The sequence below is a fragment of the Drosophila subobscura genome, chromosome O, assembly GCF_008121235.1.
Source record: "Drosophila subobscura isolate 14011-0131.10 chromosome O, UCBerk_Dsub_1.0, whole genome shotgun sequence".
NCBI classification, from domain to species: domain Eukaryota; kingdom Metazoa; phylum Arthropoda; class Insecta; order Diptera; family Drosophilidae; genus Drosophila; species Drosophila subobscura.
In genome coordinates, this window is record NC_048533.1 from 13,406,841 (window position 1) to 13,428,106 (window position 21,266).

General features: G+C 43.9%; 1 protein-coding gene across 2 annotated transcripts in view; it reads right to left on the reverse strand.

Annotated features, from left to right (window-relative positions):
• Positions 1–21,266, reverse strand: part of LOC117897404 (fatty acyl-CoA reductase wat) — a 49,478-nt gene that overhangs the window by 20,275 nt on the left and 7,937 nt on the right. For both annotated transcript variants that reach the window (XR_004649090.1, XM_034806227.1), the window contains exons 2-6: positions 15,403–15,413; positions 3,266–3,375; positions 558–632; positions 356–468; positions 37–285 (exon numbers count right to left, since the gene is read on the reverse strand). Coding sequence is in view for 1 of the 2 variants with exons in the window: in XM_034806227.1 (XP_034662118.1) it covers positions 37–285; positions 356–468; positions 558–632; positions 3,266–3,347 (519 nt within the window). In the remaining variant the exon portion in view is untranslated. The remainder of the gene's footprint in view (positions 1–36; positions 286–355; positions 469–557; positions 633–3,265; positions 3,376–15,402; positions 15,414–21,266) is intronic.

Consider the following 21,266-nt stretch of genomic DNA (forward strand, 5'->3'; position numbering starts at 1 on the left):
CAAAGGAAAGGATAGAGCAGAGGGAGACCAACCCACCTTCAGATTGACAATCTCTTTGGCCAGCTTAATGATCTCCTTGGTGCCATGCACATTGATGGCAATGGCCATTTTCAGCTTCTCATCGAACCGCACAGTGGCCGCGCTGTGGAGCACAATATTCACATTCTCCATAATGGTTTCACGCTCATCCGGCGAGATGCCCATTCCCGGCAGAGAGCAATCCCCACTGATGATTGTGATCTGGCAGCGATACTTGGGATTCAGCTGCTTCATCTTGTCAAAGACCTAAAGGCGAATCAATGCAACGAATGAGACAGGTAAAACATGTAAAAGAATTTACCAATCAAACACTTACCGGATCATTAAACAGATCTTCGATTCGTGCGAATGCATCCTTGCCCTTTTTGGTGCGTATCAGCAAATATATTTGTCCCACCTCCGTGACGCGCAACAATTTCTCGATGATAACTGAGGGGTGGACAGAGAGGAAGAGGAAAGCACTGGGCGATAAGTATATGAAATTCCAGTCACGTACGCGGGAGTGGAGTGGAACTTACTTTTGCCAAAGAATCCTGTGCCGCCAGTGAGGAATACGCCCTTGTCCTTGTAGAACATTTGCATGGGAGACTCATCTGTGCCACACAAGTGGGGTTTTGCGTTGTGGGGGGGAGGGAAGAGATCAATGCAAACAGTCATTAAACAATTAGCCAATTTGATGCGCATCATTGATGGCCCTCCCACTCAGGAAACGCCTGCCCCTGCCCCCCATTCTGAGGGCTGGCTGAGGGCTGTGGGCTGAGAGCTGAAGGCTGTTTGCTGTGGGTTCGATTTGGTTCAGTTTCCGTTCGGTTTGTTTGCCACCAACTTGAAGCGCCGTCACGAATTTAAATGCGCATCAAATGCCACTTCAATTGCGCATAATTCACGCCACACACACACACAGAAATACGGCTACACACACACACACAGATAGAGACTGCCACTCGGAATAGTTGAGGGAGAGGCTGGAGGCTGGTGGCTGCATGGGGCCGGAGGTTAGCTTCTAGCCTGCATTTTTGTCCAAAGTGCCAAAATGGCAACAACACTTGACGTTTCAACGTTTGCCTGCCGATGGGTGCACACGCATCCCCCGGATCCCCATTCCACATGCCACACATACATATATCACCCATCCATCTTGCCTAACCCCTACCCCTGCCCACATTGTTGTTTGCGGCGTTGGCATCGGTTGCCGCCGGTGCTGGTGTGCCGCTGCCTGCCACTTGCTGGGCCACTCATAAATATTTGCAAGTTAGCAGCTCGTCGAGCCATTCATCTATTGTCTAAAACGCACACAACCGCACACAGAAACACACACACACATACGCTCATACATATGCTGCTACACGTGTATTAATATGCACACTGGGCGAAAAGCAATCATGGCAGAAAGAGTAAATATTTTCAGTCCGAGATGAAGTTTCAAATTGGGGAATAATTAATGGGGAACAGTAACGAGTTGTGGATCAGCGGGGAGGTGTGAGTGATGAATGTTTCTCTTGATTGGAATGTTGGTAAATATTAAGAGAATATTCCACAAAAATCGGTTTATGGAATGATAATCTTTAAAATATATAAATACAAATTAAAGCCTATCCTTTCAGAGGGTTTTAATTATCATTTTCTTTGTGTGTTTTTATAAATAAATTCCTGCTCTCTTTGTCAGTTTCTATGTAACCTCAAACAAACTAGTCGCAAAAATGAATCTTTAATGTTCCCCTAAATTATTCTCCTTTTGCTTTCTTCCAGTGTACGATGGCACCGTGCAGCACATTCCTCAATTGAATGGCATCTCATCTTGAAGATGGCCTGCTTAGGCGCTGCCTTTGCCCGTGTCTCGAGATGCCTAATTGCCAATCGTCGGCGTAAATCACTGTCAGACAGTGCACAGGGACACACTGGGACATGCACACACAGTCAGACACACAATTGCCACTTGATAATTGCATAATAAATGCAACATTGTTGAGGAGATGCCGGCAGCCCTTCAACGCTGCACCCTGCCCCCTAGCAGCAGGCAGGCAGGCAGGCAGGCAGGCAGGCAGGCAGGCTGGCTGGCTGGCTGGCAGGCAGCTGCCTGCAGCTTCCATCTCCAGCGTCAAGCATAACAAACACATTCACACAAATACAACTTGACACCTAGAGCTGACACCAGCATTGGTGGCCTGCCACCGCCATCCCCTGGAAGCCAACGACGCTGACGCCGACGATGACGATGCCGAAGCCTCAGCCGAAGCCCTGGCCTGAGGCCGCACTCAACCACAAGCACTTGGCCCGCTCACTCAAATGTTTTGTTTGCCTATGCTAATTGGCTTAAATGCAACTCAAGCGCACTTCGCCTGCGCCTCGCCTCGCATCGCCTCGCATCGCGTCGAGCCAAAACTGAAACTGAAACTGAAAATGTGCCACCAACAGTGGGCCCTACCCCAACACAACCCAACCCAACCCAGCCCATCACAGGCCCCCAAAGACAGCACTTCATGCCACACCATGCCCCACCATCCATCATTGTTTATGGACGCTGCGAAATTGAGCCTGGCCCCACTCGGAGTCGGGAGCCTGGAGTGTGGCATGGAGTGGAGTCGAGTGCGGCGTTTAAAGCTTTTTGAGCGCTTTGGGGCATTTGTTCAACGCTAACTCCAACACCAACAGTAACAGCAACAGCAGCAAGAGCGGCGGCACCAGCCAGAAAAGAAAAGTCTGCCACTTGTGGGGTCGCCACTCTGGATACCCTTGAAAAAATGCGCAATGCGCTGATGGGCATAGAAAATCAACCAAAGAAGTAATAGTAGATTGAGTTTCAATCGATACAATTGCTGATAGTATTCTCTCTGAAGTTTCAGTGCCAACCAACTCCTCCAAGCCATGGCACCCTCTCTTTAAGGGTACAGCCGGAGCGCATCCTTGCTTTGAGTGAATTGTCAACAATTGTTGTTGGCTCTTTGGATTTTGTGGGTTGCCGCGCTCAGACAAAAGTCTGTCACATAATTTGTCAATTTCAACCAACAAAATTTTGTTTTTAGCCGCCACTTCCCCTGCCATAAGCCACCCACCCCTCTACCCCCTGCTGTAATGTAATGTTACAAAAAACACCTTTTTTGCGGTTGGGGATTTGTGTGTGTGTGTGCGCTTCGGTGGGGGGCATTACTCTTGTCCAATGATCTGGGGTATAACTCTGCTCGTGCCTGGTGTTGTTGGGAGGTCTGGCTTGTGTCTGGTCACTCACCCTTTACGTCATTTATGAGCTGACAATGATCTTCCAGTGTTTTCATGCCATTCATAATGTTCATTATTTTGGGATCATCCATCTTAAACGGGAAATAATTTCAGGTTGATCTGTAAGGAAGAAAAACGATAATGTACTGAGTTTAAAGGTATACAAATTGAACAATTAACTGGAAACAAAAGAGAATTGAAAGCTGATTGATTGATATTCTTTTAAAGAACATTACAAATACAATAGAATATTCCCCTTTTCAGAGACAAAACTTTAAACCCAATTCTAATAGTTATCAGCCATGACAAACCCCTTCGCTTGCCACAGATAATCTCCTAATTGAATACCCGCACACCCTTTTCCCTTTGACAGAAGTTTTTGGAGGGAAAATGTTTTTCTAATTCGGAATAGTTGAATGGGAAATGCGAAAACCATAAAGCCAATTATGAGGCACCCAAAACGGTCTCCATGCGACTGTTTCTTGGCGACCAAAAATCAAATATATATAAATGTATAAGTAAATTTCGCTACGGTAAAGCTCGAAATTTAATTAAAAGTTTTCTCAGAGCTGGGAAAGCCAGGGGTAATGCTGGGAAAAGCAGCACGGAGCGCCACTGAAATTTCTAATGAAGTGCCAGACGCACCTGTTGACACAGCCCCCCGAAATGCGAAAGCAAAAGCAAAAAACGACTACGACAACGACAACGAAAACGAAAACGAGAAAATATGAAACCGAAACCGAAATGAGACTCGAAACTCAAATAAAATTTAATAATAAAATTCAACATTTTTGAGGCCGAATGCAGGGCGGCGTGATGCGCAATGGGAGAGGTGAATGAAACTATGCAAAAGTTGGGAGATAATTATAAATGAATTAAAGAATCTTTGAACCCGTAACTTGGACATAAATTAACAGCGAGCCAACAAAAATAATTGCTCATTTGCATCGAAAGTAATTTACAGAGCCACGAAATTAACTCGTTTTTCAGTTCGAGCATCCACTTTTGAGTACAATACTGAAGCACGCGTGAAACCTGTTACACACACACAAATTCCGATTCAATTCAATTGCATTTGGAATCGATTCGTTGCCACTTCGATGACGCAGTGCTACGTTGCTGCCTCTGATGTACAGTGTACAAAGACAGGCGTGCACAAGCTACCGCCGAATGTGCAAAGTACTCGAACACACTAATAGTGATAATTACAGAAAATTCGAAAACAACAAAGACTGCAGCTAAATGAATTAAGTTCTCGATTATCTGCGGCCCAGACAGACATCTCGGGACCCCAGACACACCGTTCCAGGCCCAAACGCAAATGACAAAGTAATCAAAGCTCGTCGGGCATTGTTCCGCAGCGAGATAAATATCTCGGCAAACAAAAGCAGGCCCCAGCGGCAGCAGCAGCAGCAAGAAAGAGAACATATGACGGGTGCACTGCGTTTCATCAGTGTAAGCCAGCAGTCAAAGTAAATGGGTGATAATCGTTGCAATAAGTATTTTTATGACTCAATTTCGTTAAAGATGATTTATCATCAATATCATTATTATCTTTATTATCATGAAATCAATTTTATTACTTTTCTTACAAAACAAATACTCGTACTTAATGCGATTAATAACGATCTGCCATATGGGCAATAAATTACTCAATTTGATGCTCTAACCTTATTTGGGGGCGAAATGTGTTCTATGCGATAATTTAATTAAGTCAATCATCGAGCATTAATGGCTTTTGGCCATTTTGATGATTAACGCTAACATTCTAGTGCTAATTTACTTAATTTGTTAACTATTTAATAGTGCATAAATTGGTGAATTTTGGGCACCAGAAAGACTCCATAATATATCTTGAAAATCAGTGCATAATTTACTCGGATCTCGGCAACATAGATGAAAGTAAAGAAACCCTTTTATCGATCAATTTCTTTACTTTATTTATTTTTTTTATATTTTTTAATTATTTATTATTATTTATTGTATTATGTCATAACTTATTTCTTTCATTATTGGCCAGATTGGCAGCATTGCCTGTTCAAATTTCTAACAAATCTCTTACAAATCCCTAAAACACATTCAAGCGGTGTTATTTTTTGCAGATACTCTATTATTTTAAGCTCTTCACGAAACTCAATTAACTGCGCATTACACAGAGCTTTATATTTGCGATGCTGACTGTTTGCCAGTAACTGGCAGGGAAAAACAAACAACAATCGTCCGGCCATGGCACAATGGGAGCAAGCAAAACAATGAAAAGCCCTGCCACTACACCCGAAAAATAAAAGGGACATCCATAGAGCAAACAAAAGACAAAGAGAGAGAGGGAGAGGGAGAGAGACAGAGACAGACAGCAGGTGCGAGAATGCCGTGTCAGTAAATTCGATGCGAAAATGTGAAATTAAATAATTTTGTGCAAGTCAAAGTCTCGCACAATTAACCCATATTTGCCATATTTGGCATATTTACAATTGCAAACCAAGCAGAGTGGCACTGGCTACCTGGCACCCAGCACCCACCCACCCCTTAACCCCCCCGTCAGTATTGCAGCGTGTTGCATTTCACACCAATTGAGAAGCTTTTACACTGCTTGCGCTTGGCTCGGCGCTCACTCAATCGAATGAATGACGAAAGCAACGCAATGCAATGAAATGGGAGAGCAGCGGATAAGAGAGGGAAGAGACAGAGGGTAGAGTAACAGACAGAGAGAGAGAGAGAGAGAGAAGCAGTGCGGTAAAAGAGACACTTAGTTAGTTGGGCAGCTTGCCAAGCTCCAGCCAACCGACTGACTGACTCGCTCCCTCCCTCCCTCCCCCCTGACAACACCCTGACTCATTTGCCCCCCCGGGCTCATGGAATATATGGCTAACTACTGGCAATGTCGGCCAAACAGCCACTGCAGCTGATTGCACCACGTTGGCGACCACAGTAGCCTCCCACCGGCGATGCCGTCTCCGCCTCCGCTGCTGCCAACCCAACGCCAACGCGGAGTCAGTCAGTCATTCCAGTCCAGTCGTCAGCCCAGAATGACGGTAGACAGAGAGCTCCAGCTCCAAAAGCGCCTCCCCCTTCATCCACAAATACGCACTGAATGAACCTTTGATGGTGGGCAGGGGGACTGGGGCAGGGACAGCGACTTTGTAGACGAATTTATACATTGTTTAAGTATCAGCCACAGATACTGCTCCTCTGTGGCCCGTGCACCCGCCATTGCCGTGGCCCGTTGTCGACACCGAAACTCCATCGTCAATGCACATCGAAGCGCAGCTAATTGAAACAGCGCGGCACAGTGGGTCAAGGTAGCGCGAAAAGTGCATGAAAGTCACGTGTGACGAGAGAGCATGTGGTGGGAAAGTAGAGCAGTTGCTTTTTCGTAGGTAATTTGTGAGAGAAACGGGAAAGGAAAGGTTGGATAAAATATGCAATTAAATTATATCTTTGCCTTCTCCCCCAATTCCACTTGCTAATAGCTTTCATGCCACTGTTCAGCTCGATTCGTTTTTGCCACTTCTGGTACTTCTTTTACTTTTGGCGCTTGTTTGCGTGCGGTGCCCAGCCTGCTGCTGCTCCAATAAAAGCAACAACTACAACAGAAACTTTTTGGGGGGGGAACAATGGACTGAAAAACAAAAGTATGAACCACAACAATAACAGCGGCCGCAGAGCCAGCAGCTACAGCAGCAGCAGCGCCTGCTGGCCACGCAACAGCAACAGAATTGCAACAGCAGCAGCAGCAGCAACAATGAGAACTACGCGGTGCTGTGGATGGGGATGCCTGCACCACTTCATTGAAGCATCCACCCACCCGAGCCATACCACAAAACGCAGCAACCATGCAACCAAATGGGAATCAAAAATGCCAAGCCCCCTCGTCGAACACTTTTGACGAGGCTCATTCGCTTTGAATTTTATTTAATGCCTTTGTAATAAAGTGTAAAATGGCGAAAAAGTGCAAACAACGGCGAGAAATGCCAAGAGGAAGTGCCCGAAGAGGAAGCTCAAGAGTGGAGCGGAGCGGAGCTGTGCATAATATCCAGAACAACATCATCATCAACAGCATGGCCATTATCGGAGGAACAGGAGCAGGAAGAGGAGTGAGTCCTAGGAAGAGAAGTCAGCGCCAGCACCAGCTTCAGGAAGAGCGTCCTATCTGGGTGGCAGATGCTGGGCGATCGAATAAGTAAGAACTGCGGCCAGACACCAGCGGCCACATTAACAGAAGAAGAAATAATTAACAGCAACAGTTTGAAAGTCCATAAAATGAAAATGGTCGAACGTTGCCAATACTGCCATCAGCATAGCCGTAGATTCCACCATTCACCATCACCTCTGCCACCTCCACCCATAGTCCACCTCCATTCCACCCACAGTCATTGGCATCACCATTACCCAGCGTCGCCATCGCAACCGCCGCGACCACCGCATGTGCCATACAACTTCCGACTTCCGCTTGGCTTTGACTGGGACTGCGACTGGCTCTGGGTCCGTGTCTGTCCTGCACTGCACTGCACTGCTCTGGCCCTGACTGGGGCTCTGGTTCGGACTACTGTGTGGACTCTGGCCTGCCGCTGTTTGCCATACCCTTTTACAACAAGTGGGCATAGTCATTCAATCGGTTTGTCCTACCTGTTTGCCTGTTTACTCTTATTTCATTAGCCAACAATTACAAATACTCGTGGCAAATGTGTGCTTGCACTTGAAAGATCACTCGACTGTTATTATTTATTCGATTTCCTGAGACAGCAATCGTGGAAAATATTTGTACAATCAGTCAGCTTTGCAGTCAGTGCAGCTTCAACCTCTTAGTTAATTATAGTTCTTCAGTGTATCTAAAGTTCAGTTGGATTTTCCAAGGAAAAAACCTTTTCTGCTTCCATTCATTGCTATTTGTTGATGTGGCTGTTGTTATGGTTGGTTGGTGTTGGTCCTGTTGTTGCTGCTGTTGTCACTGGGTTGACACACAACCAAAGAGTCGGTGCGAAAAATGTTCGTTAAATCTATTAAAAGATAATTACGTGAAGACAAATGGACGGGCAGCAGAGGAGAGAGCCACTGCCACAGCAGCACCACGGGGTGTGCGAGTATCTTCGTGCTAGTCCCAGCAAACCAGCAGCAGCCCCACTGGCGATGCGATGCCCAGTGTCCATTCCACACCGTATCCGTATCTCTCTATCTGCCACTGCGGTGTCCTGCCACAACAGCCACACACAAATATACATACATACATGCATACATATGTATATGTAAGAGCACGTTATTATTATTCGAGTTCGCTGATACGATAACGCTAATGGATATGGATATTGATTCTAGTTTTTATGTCTCTCATGCATCGTTGCTGTGTTGTAATGGAGCAGCAGCTCCACTCCAATGACGGCTCTTCTGGGCTGGTGGTAATGATAATTTTGATTATATTGATGCGTCATTTTATGAGCCGCAATGGTATTGAAATTGAGTGGTCTGTGACAGCGTCTAGTTCATGGGCCGCTCCCCATTATGGCACATCCATTCAGCTAAGCCATTCATGAGCCGCTCCGCTCCGCTCTGCTCCGTCCCACATTCATATTGAATCTCAATTAACAGCTGCTCAGATGAATCTCTCTGCGGTGTCTCGTGTGGTGGGCATGGTGATGGATATGGGGCCATTCAGCATCTAATGAGTCCGAGAGAGACCCAGGCTCCTTTCAGACTCAATTATGCAGGGATTTGTAAGCGGGGGGCATTATGCGCTTCTTAGCAACGCTCTCTCCACCCTCCAACCTTTGGCCAGGGCAATGTGTGTGTGCCTGAGTGTGTACAGCCACTTAGTGGGTCAACAATAGTACGACTGACTACTCGTAATTGCATTCGATGGGAAGCTGTTAGCTACTAGCTGGTTGCCGCCTTCGTCTGGTATTGTTGCTTGCACATCTTAACGACTTTATCTAACGTCTGATGTTTGCTTAGGACACACTTTGCAAGTTCTTTACATTCCAAAATCCACCAGCACCCTACGGAGGGAAATGCTAATTATACGTATCTCTTGGCGGAACGTGTGCGAACTTGTAATTCCCAATTAGGAGTACGAATATTACACAAGTGACAAACATTTGCGGCAATTAAATTAATGAAACTTTGGCCGTTGGCTGGGGGCTGGCGGCTGGAGGGAGCTACGTGTCTGCGATCTTGTGGCGATGTCTGGCATTCTCCCCCCTCGACTCCGCTTATCACTTGTCATCTTCATGCCTGAAGCGCTGCGCATGCGTCGGTGTTGGCATGTGGCAGGGGACACGGCACCCATAACTCACTTCAACATTACCCACCTAATCCCACCCGAACAACCCAGCCATTGTCCACATCCACTCTCTCGCCACACCTGAGCTGCTGGCCAAGTTGAGCGTTTAACCAAATAGTTTTGGTTATGGCCAAGTGGGTGTGCATGTGTGTGCATGTGTGTGTGCGGCCAGACAAATACGAATACTGCCAAGAAATTGCCTCATATTCACATGGCCATAACAGCAATCAAAGCCAAATTGAATAGGCAAATTACCAATCTTCATCGACTCAATGGGGCAGCCAGAGTGGTGTGTGGCACCCAGTGAAATTCGTATTAGGGGAAATATTCCAGTTCTGGCTACGAATGCAGTTCACAAACAGCACAAGAATAACCCTTGGGGCTCTTTTCGGTAGAACTTTAAGTCTAATCGAATGTTGGCTTCAATTCAATTGGAAAATTATGTGTGATGATTGACAGACGTCTGATATTTGCATAAATGTACAAACATAATTATAATATATAGACCTAATGCGGAAAACTCTATGAAGCGAAAAATCACAGCAGTTATGTCCCAAGAGCGGAAATACTCATTAAGTTTCGTTTAAAATTGAATCAATTTTGCAACGTATGAGCTCTTGAAGTAATATCCTTGATGAAAGACACACATCTGCAACTATCTATCAGTGGAGTCTTAACTAAAACACACTACGAACGTGCATGCATTTAGAGTGAAGCAAATTTCAATGCGGTACCGATGAAGCTGTCCCTATAAATCATTTGCGAACTTTGCCATGAAGACATTCACTTTACAGGGGCTTTCCTTTCAATGAACTCGGGACAACAATAACTCTTGTGGTAACAATAACGCACCAAGCAAGCAACCAAAACCCAGTGAACGTCTATTCAATACCAAAGCTTATAAAAAGATACGTACCAATAGCTCATAAGTGTCAAATGTGCTTAGAAGGGAAATGTGAATGAATATTGTGATTTACTCCAACTAATGGAAAAATGTTTATTCAATTTGCAGGAATTCTTTCGTTGGGCCTATTTAAATGCGCTTAATCCATTCTTAGTTTTATGCAATTAATATGTTTCGCTTATTCAATTGAATGCTTATTTAATAAATGTTAATTAATTTCCATTATGATATATTTTAATATGATTTCATTTTGGCTTCCGCTAACAATAAATACCTTTCCAAACCTACACATAAATACGGTTAATTTAAATTTACACAAAACAAACAACAAGCCCTTACATGATTATTATTATTATTAAATTTTTATTGAATTTCGATGAACAATTTCTAAATCAATTTCAATTGTTTGTCGCGGCCATTATTACACCTGTTTATTTATGGCTCGTTTTTATCGAGAAACAAAACACAAAAAATTGTGAAAAAAAAGCTTAAGCATGCACACACACATATGTACACCCGCATACACACACACCCACACACACATGCTCACACTTGCATGTACAAATTGTAATTACATAATTCGCTCATTATCAATGACAACAACAATTACAGCAACACGACATTACAAAATCGCCGTAAAACAAATGAAAAAAAAAACCGAAACGATACGATACGAAACGAAACCAAAACGAAAAGCCAGAGCTGGAGTCATAAAAACGGTATATAAATAAATTAAATGCGCTCCGCTATAATTTATATTAATTAATCGGTTCATTTTTTCATTGGCTTTCATTTTTATACCCTCCCAGTGGGCACCATGATTTTACTTGGTTTTAGCTGGCAAAATCCACAAAAGTGAATCTTCAAATTCATAAATTTGTTCAAAACTAGAGCACAATATCTCTGAACAAAGACACAATCCATGTGTGAGTGTATCATAAACATCGGCCTAAATGCTTGCCCCACTTTCCTTTGTTTTTTCCCTCCACTCATTTTTGTTGCTGCCATAATAATCGTGGAAATCACGCCAGAAATCAATGCAACAACAATTGCCGGCATGTAATGCACAATTGGCAGTGGCAACAGCAACAAAAGCAGCAACAAAAGCAACAACAATAACAACAAAAATGGCAACAAATAAAAGTTCTGCAAAAACAAATTTATGCGCTAATAAATAAGCAAACATTTAAATCGTTTTCAATTGCCATCTCCCCCTCAGCTCACCCCACTGCAGTAACTTGCCCTCTCTGCTCCGATTTTGTGTAATTTATAATTGAATATAATTTGAAATTTTTGTGCACCGTACGAGTACGTACTCGTACATATATCGCCAGAGAATATGATATTTTCCAATTAAATCAAAACAAAAGCCATGCAAACTTGAAGCTTACATGAAATGCAGTCACATGATGAGGAGCTGTCGGTGGAGGGTGGTACGTGGACTGCAATTTTTAGATGCCCACTAGGAGGGTGTCATAAATCTAACACTCGTTTGGGCTTAGGGAATTTTCTGGCCCAAATTATGTGAAGAGTTGTGGGAGTTCCTCTATCATCTATTTGGTTTCAATTAATTGTATAACATTTAATTTCCCATTACACCTGACTCTCAGCATACCCTTCCGCACTCAGCAACTCCAGGGTATCGTGGGGGTGAGAAATCATAATGGAAATTCTTTGCAAATTGAAATTGCAGCCACTTGAGCGTCAAGAAGAGGCATGGGACATGGCTCGCAGCTGAAACTGAAACTGAAGTGAGAGCCTTAGCGAGGGAGGCGTGGCCGTGGCCCTGGCCAAACACGACAGCGGAAGGAAGGAAGTAAGGAAGGAAGGCTGTTCCGGGGGACAAACAGTTAAGAAATCACGTCATAAACGCGCCGAGCACGAATTATTTACAAAGCACGCGAAAGCCTAAAAGAAGGCCTCCCCCCCAATAAAATAACAATAAACTATACTCCAAAGCCGCCGACCCACCAGACTGGAGAGGGCCATGGTTTGGGTAATAAGCGGGGCTAAGTGGGAGCAGAGTGGGCGGACGGGCAGTGGGTGGGCAGTGGGGTGGGAGAAGGCCATGGCAAGCCATAAAAACAGAACAACAAAAGAACAAGAACAACAAGCCGCAGTGGCATAAACAATTGTGTTACAAATACGACTACAAATGCATAAAGCAGCGACAAAGTCGGAATCCTCCAGCCCCAGCCCCTAGGACAACCAACCAGCCACCCACCTCCCCCCAACCCTGCAACAACAAAAGGGAGCAACAAATGTCGTCTCATAGACGATTATTTATTGTTAACGATTTATATTTGTTGTTTGTGCTGCTGCCACAGCTGCCTCCGCCTCTGCCGCTGCCTCTGCCGGAAAAGCTCACATTTCAAAGCTGCGGCACTCGTACGTGCAACTGTGTGAGTGCGGCACCAGATTGCAAGCTCCTCCATTCGTTGTTGCCTCTGCGATTGAGCCTGATTGCCGGCTCAAGTGTCGGTCGCGTCACACGGGGCGTATGCGTGTCGAGTGGGTGGCAGTAAGACAGAAGTAGCAGTCAGTGCTGGGCGGGTTGTGGGTGTGGATGGGTCCGTGAATCCCCCGAGCGGATGGCCTGGGTGTGGCCAGGCATTTAGTGTTGAACATTTTGGCCCCTGCCAACTTTTGAAGTAATTGTTTAATATTCTGTTTGGACTGTTAACAAAGGTGGGCGTTTAATTGATGTTTGTCAGGTGCGGGAATAATCGTGGCAAAGTTTCAGATGTAACAGGTGTATGTAAGTGTGGTTTTCCGAAAACTGACATGTAATGGAACCTGCTTTGGTAGAAAAAATATCTATTTAGATCTACCTGCAGATACCCCACTGGCTGGCTCCAATATATCTACTTTCGCCATTCTTAATATCAATCTGAATACTCGCTTATCCGTGTTCATCTTTAGTTATTTCGCAGAACCCTTTTTGCTCGATCGATGACTCAACCTGTTGGCATCACTGGCTGTCTGCTCGTCCCGCTCGCTGCTTGGCATCACTGCCTTGGCCATGCTGCGCTGCGCTGCTCTTCAACTCCAGAGCGGTTTGGTTTGGTTTGGTTGGGTTTGGTTTGGCCATCAGCCGCAAGTGCTACAGCTTGTGTTCCCACACGTCGCGAGCAGGCGGCAACATTCTTCTTCGTCAACTATGCGGCATGTTTGACAGCAATGAGTGCTTAACACGTACAAGAGCTTTTGTTCGATACCCACTGATGATGCTGTACCATAGCTGTCGTAGTTGTTGCTGCGGCCATTGTTGTCTGTGTTGCTCATTTGCCACTTTATCTTGGCATTGTGCATGTTATTTAGTGAGGGCTTCACTGTTGCCTCACGGAGCTTCCTTTGGCATCCAATGTGTCTCGCATTTATGTATGAGCAGCATCTGTGTGCTCGACTGTCGAAGCAGTCTCAGTGTCTGTAGCTGTAACTGTTGCTCTGTCTGTCTGTCGCTCGGTGCGTGCACATTGTTTTGTGTGTGACAAATTTTCGTAGGAAATCATTTGCTATGCTCTGTTAAACGATGACTTCTTTATGTCTTTTCCTTTCTCTTTCTCTCTGTGGGTCCCATCTCCCTCTATCAGTGGGTGTATACGCCCAATTCATTGAGTATACAGACAGCCTCCAGCTTTAGTTACCCCCAAATCCAGCCCACAACGAACCAATCTAAGAAACACAAGAAGCAGATGAACAATAACCGAACGACCCACTGACCCACACACAAAGTAGCACAAAGATGTTTTACTGTTCTCTGTTCTCTCTATCGTTGTTGCTGCTGCTACAATTTGTTCATTACTTTTTATCACTAGTATGTACGACACCCAGGCAGCGGCAGGCAGTGCTGAAAGGGTGTATCTGGGAGTGAGTGACCTTTGCCCTCGAAGCGAAAATGTTGCCCCTTTTTTTCTGGTATCATCCATTGTACTTCTATTGCCTTTGCAGTGATTTTTTCCCCCATTGTTAATTCCTCTGATTGCTGTGGCCGTTGTTGCCCCCAAAAACTGACCCATGTTGAGGGTGCAGCGGCAGCAACAACAGCAACAGTAACATCCCGAGGCACGCAACATTGCAAAAATGTGTCTGGTCGTGGCCACAAGCCATTCCCCCAAACATATAATTATGTATTGTGGATAATACCAAAGCCACACATGCACTCTGGCCCACTCCCGCTCCGTTCGCTCTGTGCAAAACCTCAAGCCAGACCCCAAAAACCGAACCCCAACTGTGGGTTCAACTCCAACTCCAACTCCAGCGACGTATTGCTGGCCGCTGGCTAAATGTATTTTTCCTCATTTTTATGCTGCCCACAAATTGCATTCAATTTATTTTGCTTGTTGCAAATCAAAAATCTCCATAAAGCAAAATGTTTCCTCCGCAATGTTTGTGGACTGCATAAAAATGTTTAACATCGCATAAAAGTTATTACTTCATTTATTTCAAATGCAAACAATGTTCCCATCCAAATCTGTTGCTCCTGTTCCAGCTCCTACTCCTGCTGCTGTGTCTGTTTGTGTACTGCGGGGGAGGATGAACCAACTGCGAGATACATTTGTTTATTGCATTTAAATTGAGTATGTTTTTCATGGATTTCGCCGTTTTTGTAAGTGGGGTGCCGGCACAAAGGGGTGCGCTGTCGAAGGGGGCTACGGGCACGCGTTGGCTTTTTACGATTCCGTAATTTTGGTGTTCGCGTAACTTTGTTTTATTACTTTTTAAACATCTTTTCATTTTGTATAATTCTAAAAGCGTTAGTTAATGAGTCATAACATTACAATTAAATATTTGCAAAGTAATAAGTAAGTTATTTATATTCATACTTTATACATTGTGTGCAAAAGTGGTTTTAGTATTCGGAAAGTCGTAAAAATCGTTTGTCTCTGACTGCGCAAAAGTATATTTCCAAGCCAAGTTTCTACCCAAGTAAATCCCTAAAAACTTAGTACATATTGCTGGGAATTACCACAATTTTCTGTATATTTTTCGCCTTTAGAATATTTTGGGAGATTGGGAAAAGAGCAAACAAAGAAAAGACAAAAGAATTTCAGAGTTTTTAGACGTAATATATTACATATTGTTATTAAATTCTTGCTCATATAAAAAGAACAATGGAGCGGGTAAATGCTGGAAAATTAGTGCCTCATTGTGAAATATTTTTCCTCCTCTAGTTTGAAGTGAAATGCGGCGCTGTGCTCCAAGTATTTTCATCTCAATTTAATTAATTTGGAAAAGCTTTACACTCTCATATGAGCCCCCAAAATGCTAAACCCCTTAAATGCATTGAAATTTCGGTGTGGATTATGCATATCAAGTGGCAATGCTTTTGTTTATGGCCAGCCACTTGGGACCATTCGCAAACTGCTCTCTGCATTATAACGCAATAAACCGCACAACACAGACAGGAACGAGTGGTGTAGTGGTAGATGGGGAGAGATGTTTTAGGGTGTTGACCTGCCACTGAAACTGATAAAAAGTAGTTTTTATATTTTCCAATCAGAAACAATTTCTGTTGTGTAAACTTTGCAGAGCTGCAGATCGGATCAATTTAAAGCCGACTTGCCTCTACGAATGTGTGTATTTGTTTTTTATTTTTTAATAAATACTTAAGTATAAACCGGATATTTCAATATCCTGGCCAGTGGCTGTACCTCTCCTTACACACACACACACACACACACAACACCCCCACACACGCCCGAGAGCGAGAGAAAGGAAAATGCTTTTGCGTATTTGCATAAGAAAAACTAAGTTGAACCAAAATCAATGATTGTACACTCCCCCCTGTAACACTCCCCCGGATAACCCACAGCTATAGTTCTGAAACACTGCTGGAATGGCGGAGAAGGAGAGATGAATAAGGGCTTGAGGGAGGAGCGCTGGTCGCTTTCATATTATTACTTTATGGTTGCCTCCAGTTATGCATACTATAACCATAAATATGCTCCAATGGAGCCAAAGTCAGCTAACAACAAGAACGAACGACTAACTTTCTGTGTGTACGAAGATGGCAGTACCCTTGAAGATTGATCGTTTTGGAAAGAAATAGCTGCAAGTCGAACATATGTGGTAAGGATTCATTGAGGAAAAACAAGTTAGCGATCTTTAAACTAATATGTCATACTTAAAATAATAATATACGAAATGCACAGCTCTATGCTTCCCTTTGCTAACTCCCAATATCCTCAGCAAGAGTATCACAAGTCCTGCACCAGGGCCCATATCCCAAGAACACGACTAGAACCCACACCCAGGAGGAGCTGCTGCTGAAACAGCAACGAGCATTGGAGTACAATGTCTGGGGGGGGGATAATATTTTGTGTTTGTATTAATGCAAGCCGCATACATATTTATACTATAACTCAGAACAATAAATAGTAAAAGCTGGATTATGATTAAATCGATTACATGGGGAGCTAAACCAAACATTCGTTACGCTCTCTCTCTCCCTAAGTATTCGGTAGACGCAGGCTTCAGTCTGCACTGGATTCAGAGATATGCCACGCCTCATGCGGCACGTTTACGCCCCCACGCTTGTTTATCGATTGCAGCAACAACAAAAAAAAGAAACAATCAAAGAGAGGACACAATCGACATAAAGAAGAAAAGAGGAAAAAGAAAAAGCAACGCAAGAAAACCATAAAAATGAGTCTATGTCGGGATACATATTCATAAATGCAAAACAAATTTATATGTATTATGAGTCGGAAACAGAATCACATAGAGAGGAGGGCTACTAGCACTCGGACGTGTGTGCGTTTCGAATATGTAAAAAATAAAAAAATAAATACGCAGCATTCGGTTTTCATAACTGAATTGCATGCCCGATTGAATGACGAATGGAAATTGAATGAATCCCCCAGCCAAATGCAATTGAAGATGGAAATGGAAATGGCCATGGACCCGTGGACCCCTGGACCCATGGACATGAACGCGAACACGGACACGGTCACAGTCACGGACATAACAAGGTCCCCACACAGACTCGCTCCCCCTGGGGGGGCGGGGCAGGGACGCTGTACCGGCCGAATCTGCCAGCCTTTGGCTCGACCCTTTTTTTTTAAAGCCGATATATATATTAACTTTATGCCCCACTCAATGTTTATGCGCGTCAGCTATAAATTTGATTTTAAAGTTATCGAATATTCATTTCAACGAACGCACCAAACAGGCGCCACAGAGTGCATTTTTGAAGAGATTGCAAAAGCCCTTTGCCCCCTGCCTCTTGGCCCACCTTCGAGGGTGCTTCATGGTGCATTTATGCAGCGCTGATGACTTTGAGGTGTTATCGAATATTCGTTTGAGCTGAAAAACGGGCACTTATCTGCCCCTTAATGTTAGGGTAAAAAAGAGCCAATTAAAAAGCATCAATGCAAAAATGATTAACTGCTAGTTGGCCATTTAAGGCAATCGATGGAACGTGTTGCGGATTAAATCACAGAATATTCTTTGAAGCTAAAATATGATGTGTAAACATCACTCACTTGAGCAGCACTTATTTGACACAAAAAATCGTTCATAAATAGCTTAAACTTTATAAACGACAACAACAGGATGAAATGTGAACTGCCATAAATATTGAATACATCAATGAATATTGTGTGCATATTGTGTGGATTTTGTTTACATTCGAGCACTAGAACGATTACAAGTAAATAATAAAATATAAATGCTAATATATTCTAGTTGGTATTTTGTTACGTTTGCTGTGGAAATTTTTTACCATGATTGGAAGTTGTTCCAACGATTACGAGTGCGAGTAACATAAGCCATAGAACACGGCAAAGTAAACAGAATCACATAAACTTCCTAGTTTAGCTAGGAATTCATTCATTCATATTGTATATGTTAGAGCATCCGGTTTTTTGATGTCATAATAAACTGCATCTAATTGTATGCTGAGTAGATATTTGTAGTTACGTAGGACAGGTTTCTGGGCGGCCTGGAATCAATATTGATTGAGTTATAATGCAAAGTTCTCAATCGATTCGCTTCAAAGATCGAGTCAGCTGGTAATTCGTTAATCCCTTGGCACACTTTGCACCACAAATATTCCTCCATAAGTTCCAAACAATCTCACACCTCCTCGTAAATCGTGCATTGAAAGCGAAAACTTCGCTTTGGCTGTCTAAATAAATGCAACCTTAAGTGTGGCCTCAAGAGCTCTAATCACTTTCAATGTTCTTCGATAACTTCTTGAAGATCACACACAGAGACGTCAGCTGCCACAAAGCAGCAGCAGCAATGGCCACAGATTCGAAGTTGATGAAGTGTTAATTGAAGCAAACTGAAACGATATACGATGCGATACTGAACGACCGATTCAAGAGCAATTCCATAAGTAAGTTCAATGTTAAGGCACTTAAGAGTTGTTAATTGCCAAGCAGACCAGGCCTGATGCAGCAGTTACTTTTATAGTTTGTTAGTTAGTTGGTTCAGTGGGGGCCATTAATAGAATCTTGGACAAGAAATTTACCAATTAAAAGTCATGATGAACATCGCAGAAACTAGTTAATCATCATCATCATCAGCAGCAGCAACAGCAACAACAGTGGCAGTGGCAGTGACAGTGGCAGTATCAGGCATCAGCATCAGCTTTGGGCTTAGCTTTAGCTCCATCATCCATGTTGTCGTTGTCGTTTCGGTTGATAACTTTTCGCACTTGGCCAAACTTCCGCAGAAGGCGAAACGAAACTTTCATTGAACAAGACTTTGGGGGAATGGAGATGCCTCGTCTCGCCTCGTCTTGCCCTGTCTCGTCCCGCCTTGCCTTGCCTCGAGTTGAGTTGAAAAACTTCAATTAGCATTAATCTTGTTGACAAAATTTGTTTGTGCAAATCAACAGAACAACAAAGACAGCGACAGCAACCAAATTAGAAGGAAAAACATTATGTAGATAACGCACACACAGATATTTATAGTAAAATGCTGCCATTAAAGCATCGACTGATTTGTGTCTTGGCACCTCCACTCTCTCTCTCTCTCCTTCGATATCCCTGCCCAACAGCCTTGTGGCCTGCATTCTATAGCCATCATAGTGGCTCTGGCTCTGACTGTGGCTGTGGCTGTGGCACCCTCTCTGGTCTCTGGTTTTTGCGGTCCTCTCTGCACTCTTTGATTTTATGATTTTCCATCATGTCCGCAATATACAGTAGGAGAATGACTGCATGCATTATTGTGGATACTCTAGCAGAGGGTATCACATCATATTATTGAAGCAAAAGTCCTCACAGCACAAAATATTCACTCTGGCAGTGTGTTGCCAGCTTCGTCCTTGCCATACTGTATCGTTCCTTTATTGTTTTTGTGTTGATTTTATTTTTATTTTATTTCATTTTATATTATTTTATTTCATCTTCTTTTTTGCGGCTGGTCGTGGTGGAATCAGTGGAGCCGAGGCACTTTGCATATCGATATGATCGGCATGTTATCCGCTCTGGCCATGGCTTTGGCTTTGGACATGGCTTTGGCTTGGACGGGTCTCTGGCTTGGGGTTGGCTTATGCACCCGTCCACACGGACGTCCAGTTCTGGCTGTTTTTGCTCTACAGCAATTGTTCTGGAATAAACCGGCCAACGGCGGCACTCGTGTAATGGCTTAATCGGTTGCATGCATCAATTATGACGAACAGAAGCGCTTCGGGGGGGAGGGAGCCGGAGCAGGAGGAGGAGACTTGTGTGTGAGTGGAAAGTTAATTTCCAAGCAAATCGCTCAACCGGTTGACTAATCAATAGCCAAGAATTACCCAATAAGTATACGGTTTGAGCAGCTTCTGGTCCAAGCTAGCTCTGGGGTCAACCCTAATTGTAGATAATTAGCAAACGGCGCATAGAAAATGTCTGACTTGGCTTTCTAAACCCATTTCCATTTTGATCAAGTTTTGCTATGTTTATTCGCTGGAAGGTCGCGAGCGAATGCTATCACGTAGAGTGTCGAAAAAGTGTTCGAAAGATTTCGAAACTGGGACTGGGTCGCAATTGGTAACCGTCGCACAGGAACAAAACTCGCACACACGTCGCTCGGTCTTGGCACACAGGGTGCGTAATGCATACCAAATGTCACCCAAAACTGATTCGGACTTGAATTGATTCGAACAGCAAATCGAATCAGTGCCTGCCCAGATCGGTGCTTGGAGCGGCTCGATCGGTTTGGGTTGGGGCCGGCACGTATGCGGAACCCGTTAGGAACGCCCTCGCCCTCGGCCCCCACCCCCCCGCCGCAACCTATGAGCATCCCATTCTGGGCGCAATTTCTCTACGCTTATTTCCCTTCCGTACTTTTTGGGTAGTTGCCATGAGAATCTTGTCGGAACACCACACCCCGTTGTGGCAGTGCAAACAACTTTTATTTTCACATCTATCTGTTAGATACCACGTACAACTCTTGCACAGCGTACGTGCGTTTTGATATTTTAAACAAATATTTAAAACAAATTACCAAAGCACAAAAGAAGCACGCAAATGTGTATGTGTCGGTGTGCGGCCAACAGCCAAGAAGATGGTCACCGTGGTGAGAGATCGCATGGAAAGTGGGGCCCAAAAGTAACGTTTCGTTAATGAAAGAGTGAGTACTGATGAGCGCTGAGAGAGTAAACACTTGAGGCCTTAAGTGTTGAATATTTTCTGTTATTTATAGATGCATTCATTAGCTTTTTACAATGTCAAAATTCTTTATAACCAGCTCTAAGATACGTAATTTATGTGAATAAAAGGTAACTGAAGTTATCTTGAATTTCGACTGCGGTTAAAGGATCTACAAGCTGCAAGCTACAATCTGGCCTTTTCCTTAATTAAAAGTAAACTGAAAGTAACCTTGACTCTTGGTTAAAAG